The 7,711-nt window shown below is 37.0% G+C and overlaps 1 protein-coding gene across 1 annotated transcript in view; it reads right to left on the bottom strand.

Moving 5' to 3' along the window:
• Positions 1–1,878, bottom strand: part of ccdc112 (coiled-coil domain containing 112) — a 17,394-nt gene extending 15,516 nt beyond the window's left edge. Inside the window, 1 exon segment of the mRNA XM_015374278.1 lies at positions 728–1,878. Within this exon segment, the coding sequence (XP_015229764.1) occupies positions 728–846 (119 nt within the window). The 5' untranslated portion in view covers positions 847–1,878.
• Between the last annotated feature and the right edge of the window lie 5,833 nt (positions 1,879–7,711).

Below are 7,711 nucleotides of genomic sequence, written 5' to 3'. Positions count from 1 at the left end.
TATATATAAAATCAGTGTAAAATCAGCCCGTCTTAAAACCATGGGGAGCAGAGCTTTTTCACGTTCTGCGCCCACACTCTGGAATTCTCTCCCCTCTGACATCTGCAAAACCGAGTCTTTACCCGTATTCAAATCCAAACTCAAAACCCACATGTTCAAGATTGCCTTTTCATTATGATTTTATATTACTTTCCTCTGTGTAATTTGTTTTGTTTCTTTTAATTATGACGACTGCTTTTTACCATTTATTGTTTTTACATGTACAGTGACCTTGAGTGTTTTGAAAGGCGCTTGAAATAAAATGTATTATTATTATTATTATTATTACTTCTTGAGCTGCTTCAGTTATTTACTGACACAGATAGGAGCTTGAGCCTGAGAAGAAGTGTTGGGGCCGGAATGAGTTAAAGAGGGTCCTTGCACACTGAAATTATGAGCAGAGCCTGATGTAGAGTCAATGAGTTGATCCAATCAGCTGTTTTTCCTTAGATAAAAAAACTTTGAACTAGTCTGACTGTATGATCTGGTTGAACTGTCTCTATAAAGTGCCCTCAGATGCACTCTGTGTGAATGATAATAAAGTCTGCCTAAGTCTAAGTCTTGAGATGACATTTGTTGTGAATCGTTGCTATATGAATAAACTGAATTGAATCAAAATCATTCTGCTTATATTGAATATTTGTTTTGTTCTACATTGTATGATCCAGGTTAAAGCTAATTAACTCACTCCCTCCTTATCTTCTCAGCTTCCCTGAGAAAGTGAACAACTTACTGCCTTTCCAGCCTGTCCTCTTCTCTTCTTCCACCTCTGACCCTGTAAGCAGTGGTTCTTTGGCAAGACTCCATCTCCTCCTATAAACAAAGACAACTATGAGAAACAAAAGAAACACAAAGGTCTAAAGAACAGAAGCGGTTGCATCCATTTTCGGCCAGACATAAAACTCGTAGGGTGTTTTTAAGGTCATTTGTAATTTATACAATATAGTTAAATGAATGACAGTTGGCTAAAACGTTTTGCTAACTGCTTTCTAGCTCTCACAGACAAACATTATCTACTCAGAGTAGCACATTTTTATTGATATATTATCATTTTATATCTAAATAAGACAAACAGCTCGTTATATTTACCAGTTTAGCAGCGGGTGAAGCGGTTGCTGTGGCGGCAAAGTTTCAATGAAAGCGAACTTCAATGAAAATGCAGCGCGTTGGTGTTGTTTCTAGTTTCAACCAGCAGAGGGCGCTGTCTGCCGCCAAAACGATTCACCTGCTGTTCTAAACAATTTGACACAAAAATCAAAGCTAAGTTCCAGTTTTTTAACCGTTTTTTTTTTCATGCCATATCCTCTCAGAGAAACTCAAAAAGATAAAGCTCTGAGCTCTTACTCAACCAAAGACGTTTTAACCACTTTTGATGTATATTTTGATAGCTTTTATTGTTTTGGCTCATTGCCATTTCACACAGTCCAGATAGTGCCTCAGCTTTTGCTTTTTGCAGACGTTGTTTCCTAAGAACGACCTGATACAGGGGAGTATTGCATTTTATTAAATTAAAGACTGGTCAGGTCTTGCTGCAGCAAAGGATCCCCAGCCACTAATTATTTCAGATACTTCCCTCTGGCAGGAGGATGCGGTCCATCAGGACCAAAACCTCACGCCACAAGATCTGTTTCTTCCCATCTGCTACCAGCCTTATCAACAAGGCTCAGAGACCCCCGTGACATTTGACACTGCCTCTCTCCCTCCCCCCTTTCAGACGTAGAAGCTACACCAATGCAGACTCTTCAGACCTCCTGTCCGTTACATTAAGGCACGGTCTACTGTGTGTATAGTATATGGCTAGATACTTTATATTGTATATAGTATATACTATATTTCATACTATACATAGCTATAGATTCTGTATATATATATATATATATATATAATTTGCACCATCAACACCAAGTCTAATTCCTTGTAAGTGCAAACCTTCTTGGCAATAAACATGATTCTGGTTAATATTTTTTTAAGAGCACTTTCAGTAAGAGGTTTCCTGGCATACATCCCATTATAGTTAAGCTTGTACAATCTATTTTGGATTTTGCAGACATGAACTCAAATGTCACCAGGAGTAAAAGCTTCCTGTAGCTCCTAAGAAAACATTTTAGTTTTTGAAAGATTATATACATTGTAGGTGGGGATAAATATGGATGTGTCCCTATTCATTCCTCGACAGAAAATGCAGTTGTACTAAATGACAAACTGTACATGTAGTTTTCTTATGTTCATCATCTTAAATAATTTAGGTGTGTTTCTAAAATGAGTATCAAATGTTGGTGCATCCAAATATGATAAAGGTGTTTTATGTGGGCAAAGCTTGAAATAAAGCTTTGATCAACTTTACAACACGTTGTGTGTCTCATGTAAAAATATTCTTTATGAAAATTGAGAAAAATAGGCTTGTTAAACATCCAATGCAGTCAGACCAGCTGACGGCAGCATGCCTAACTCACTGGTAATGATTGATTTGTTGTAAATTTTTGTAAATAAGTGTTTTATTGTCATCACATTCTGCAGTTTTCTCATAAAAATATATTTATATGTAGATATTTTTTTGGGGTCTTTTTTGCATTTTGTGATGTTTTATGTTTCTCCTTTTCTTGCAGCAGCCACTCTGATCTCAACCAAGAAATCCTGAAATCGATAAATAAATAAAAAAAATGTTGGAGTCTTTGTGAGACAGTGTGGCTGAATTCCTTTTTAAAATCTTAGGTTTTCATTTCTGTTTGTCTGTAACCCAGAAGCTTCAGAGTGCATCTTGACACAGCTCCATGGTTAGAACCACCTACACTCCTCAGGCTCTTCAATAACAGCTTATGCATTCTGCAGAGTCCTTGGCTTTTTTTCTTTTTTTTTGTAACAGCTTTTTCATAATGGCCAACAGCTATAATTATTATGAGAGCTGGCAAAGTGACAGTCAGAGAGAAAATAGATGTGTGTGTAGGGACTGCTGTATAAATAGCAACCTGAATCCACTATTGGGTACAGATATTGGGGATGGTCTCTCCCATGAGTGCAGAGGCCGAGTTGTCATCGCCACATAAATAGCAACTGCTCTCCTTAATGAAGAGTGTTACAATTTCCTGTCTCATCTTGAGCCAAGAGACTCGCTTAATTTGATGAAAGACACAATCTGATTAACTTTTGCTTGTCGCTATAAAAGACCAAGCAAACAGAGGAGGACAAAGTAGGGAGATTCCGAATTAGATGGATATGCGCTTGAGAAGCCAACTGTCAGAAAAGCAGTTTCAAATGAAAATGTAATCATTTCTGTTGAACAGAAATGTTATTTTTGGTCTTCTGAGTCAGTCAGAAAAAGTCTGGCTACTCCAGAATACCTCAGTTCGGGGTTTATACACACTTCACTGTATTTTCTAAGGATTGTACAAAATGCAGTTTCAGTGTCTATAATATTGCATTAATAAATTACTGCTTAGATGATATATGGTAGCGATGATATTTCAGGTGGTATGCATTAAAACTTTGTGTTCAAATAATATACGGTATGTACAATTTTGATCACTTTAACCATCTTTATGTCCACAACCAATAAATCACTGAGATACCAAGATCAGCGAGTTCAGGCAGAGTGGTTAGAAGGCTGTGATGATGGAAAGGACAATGTAGGAATTAATTCTAATAATAATAATAATGAATATGTCGATTGCAGGCCTGCACACTGGGTCAGCAGGTAGCACTGTTGCCTTGCAGCAAGAGGGATCCAGGTTCAATCCCCCGCCTGGGATCTTTCTGCATGAAGTTTGCATGTTCTCCCTGTGCATGTTCTCTCGGGGTACTCCGACTTCCTCCCACAGTCCAAAAATATTATAGCTAATTGGCTTCTATAATTTTGACAGGCACCATTCATAATCACCAGCCCCCCTCATGACCCCAGCAGGAAGAAGCGTGATATAAAATGGATGGATGGATTGATGTCTACAGCAATAATAAATAAAATAATAAAATAAAAAAAGAACATTGGAGCTTCCTTTGTGTAAGGCAGTAAACAGTGTGAATGAGCAGAATCAGTAAGCTGCAAGTATAAAGCAGGTTTTGTTTATAAAACAATATTCAATGCTATAGCATTATAAAGAGCATCTTTCAAACCACCCATTGGTCTCCCCACTTAAACCTAAAGGCTGATGGGGAGCACACATTCGTATTTCTATCCATATTAACACTTTATATTGACCTAAGAACATTCATTTATCTATTGCTATGACATTTACCCTAACATTAACCTCGAGTGAATGCACACCAAATCTCTAAACTGACTCCCTAACATCAAAATTAGGTGTCAACCACATTAGAACCAGCCTTTGATTCCTACAAAGCCAGTTGGTCCTCAGAAGAGTAGTAAATATACCAAACCAGTCTTAAATATGTTGCATAACCACGTACACTATTACCCAACAGCAATTTAGGGAAAGCATCTAACTTAACAATCAGGCTTTGTTCAACCTTATGCAAAAAAATGAAAAAAAAAAAAAAATGAGGTGTCAGAACTTCAAAGCTACAGAATTAAGGCATTTTACCTCAAGTTGAAAGCAAAGAAGCAGCAAACACAGCCATTGCAACACGAAGTGTAGAGATCAACACTTTAAGTGGGTGAATCTCAGAATAAACACTAGTTTACACTCCACATATTTGGTTTACAAAGACGATGGTAAGAAAATTGCAGCATTTGTGGGAAAAAATAAAAAAAAAACACCATCAATTTATTCAAAATATTAGTTTCCTAAACATAATGTGGGGGATTCAGAAAAAGTGCAAACAACACCATAAGTAAACCCTTTGGCCTAACACATAATTAATTCACCATCATTATGGTAAAACAGAAGGGTGGCAGTATCATGCTATGGGGATGCATCTGTTGAGCAGCAAGGGAGCTGGTCAGAATTCATAGGAGGTTGAACTGAGCTTAATTAAACATAGGCTGCAAAACAAGATGAGGACAATAACCAAACAGAATGTTTTAAACATTTTTATTTATTGAAATGTATAAATGAAACTAAGACGATGCACAAAAAAGACAGAAATATGTATTATGTGTTCCTAAATACACAAGGAATAAGATAAATATCTCTATTCTATTCTATTCTATTCTATTCTATTCTATTCTATTCTATTCTATTCTATTCTATTCTATTCTATTCACTTAAAAAACCAATTTGTCTTGAATAGGCCAGTTTAGATGCTGACAGGGGCTTTATGTAAAGAAAGTAAAAACTCTGATTATATGGAAGATGTGACCTTTGACCCCCTCTCAGCAACTAATGGGTTATGTTGAAATATTATGAGACACGATCCCTGTAAAATGAGAGGTGTACGGATGGAGGGGAGTGGGAGCTGGAACCTGGTTATTTATGTCATCTGCACCCATGTTTATTGGCGTGCAAACATGTGACTGAAGTCAGGTGTGTTTAATTGTGTAACTCCTCATCTTCAGTGGCTGAGAGGGTTTTTCATATGTCTGTTTAACAGCTACGAACAAGTAGGCATCCAGCATTGAAAAACATACTAACCCTGGAAAGATACATAAGCGTTACTAACAATCCTAAACAGAGTATTGTACTGAATTTTAGCCATTTTAATCATTATCTAACAGGTGAACATTGGTACCTTAGTCAGACTGAGATATAGACTCAGATTACGCTATTCAAGAAATGCATTTCTCCTCTAATGAAGATATTCTGTTTTTTTCATTTTGACCTATAATTCTACTTAGTGATTCTAAAACATAAAATCAATTTTTTCCTCCAATTTCCGAGCTATAGATACTTGAAGGTATTGGGTCAAAACTGGCTGGTATTTAGAGTGTTTCACGTTTTTCATCCACCTTACATCCATGGCTTTTGGGACTGTTACCTAACTGTCAAGTTTGGTTTAATTTCATCACATATTTTCCTACAAGGTTTGGAAAGATTTTAATCGGACTGATGTTTTTGGGAGGAAAGGTCTTCTCTGTGCTTTTGAGTCTCCCAGACCAGTTTAAGTATCTATTTTCCTTAACGTCTCAGAATCACCCAGTTCAAGTTGTCACTTTTTGTAACCTGTATGCAAATAGAAAGAAAATACGAAAAGGAAATACATTCACCTCGAGTGCTACCAAGAAAATCCCAGAAGTAGAGCTAAACCTGATTTTCAGGTTAATGGATTCTCTATAGCTGATGGCAGTGGCAAACCTAAGAAGACCAAATGATTGAAATGAAACTAAATTGAGAAAACAAGTACTTTTTTTTGCAATCCCACAAATACAGTAAGCTTTTTGTAGCATTTTATTTTTTTACATTTCCTCTATATGTTAAATAACACAGGATATATGACACAATAAATGTTTTCGGGATTTTCTTTTGGATACAAAAGGCTCTTAACAGGAAGGTAAGGTTTTTTTAAGAGTATTTTACATACATTTTAATGTCATACTGTAAAATAAGCTCTAATAAAAACTAGATATGGTACATTTACACCCAACTATCTGAGTTACATATTTGTTAATCTATCCTTATTTCTTTTCGAATAGATAGACTTCATAAACCAAAACCTATTTAATAGCTGATCTCTAGGGTTTGTTCTTATAAAATAACCAGCCTTTGGCCCCATTAAAAGCATCTGGTCCCTCAATCATCGCAGAAAATACCAAAATCTGTCCAAAAGAGGTATAGAAAAACAGATTTCACACCCTAACACAAAGCTTTAAAGGCTCTTAAAGGGGCTAAGTGCTAAAGTGGCAACAACTTTATTAGTCACCAATGCAATCAGAATATGATTAGATATTTGAGCTTTAGTGCATCCTTGGTGTAAAGCTGTTCTATCCATCAAATTCACGTAATTCAAAAGTTGTGAAATTTAGATTAGCACAGGAGATTGACTGGGTCAGCTGGTTAAGAACAAATATTTTGCCTTTGGGTTCCTTAACAGGTTAATGAGGCCATGCACACACACACAGACAGCTCGCTCTGACACCTGCTGTAATCGTATATGGTACTATAATGCAACATGATCTGACCGCATCCTGCACAACATGTTGTGCATGTCAGATTCAGAGAGACTGCAAGCCAGTGGAGAGCAGTGCGTTTTTTACGCTGTGAGTGTGCATATATCAGGGAGAGATTTGGACCCGCAGCATGTTGGTTTGGAAAATGGGGAATGTGATCAGGTTAATTACTTTTCCTGCTGAGATGTAGTCTCTCCCAGACATGAACTTGTGAGCATAAGAGCAGGATACTGTATTTCATCGATGCATGAGCTGACTTTGAATCTACAAGCTTTTAGTAATATCTTAACTACTTAATTAACTTCATCACTCTTCAGTTTCCTCTTTTGCAGGCTGACACGTGACCTAATCACTGCTGTGATTACTACAAGCCCTTATTTACATGGGAGAGTTTGCACAGACTGCAGCAAAGGTTGCTAACATGACATTTGGCTCTTCTTATAGCCATCCGTCCAGACACCTGAGCAGACAGGATAAATCCTTGTGAAATACTAGACTGTTCTAATTTTGAGTGACTTAAAATCTGACTTATCATGGTTTAGCAGACAGTTTGGTGAAGAGACTTCCGCCTTCATTGATGCTTTCCCCTGACCTTTCACTCAGCACCATGAACAGAGTGTCTAAAAGTTTCCACTTGGCCAGCACCCTCAGCTCAGCTTGCACTGCCTAATCGAA

This window comes from Cyprinodon variegatus, unplaced genomic scaffold (genome assembly GCF_000732505.1).
Source record: "Cyprinodon variegatus isolate N-32 unplaced genomic scaffold, C_variegatus-1.0 Scaffold100, whole genome shotgun sequence".
In the NCBI taxonomy this organism is placed as follows: domain Eukaryota; kingdom Metazoa; phylum Chordata; class Actinopteri; order Cyprinodontiformes; family Cyprinodontidae; genus Cyprinodon; species Cyprinodon variegatus.
Note: the sequence above shows the minus strand (reverse complement) of the source record. Positions and strands in the feature narration are given on the sequence as shown.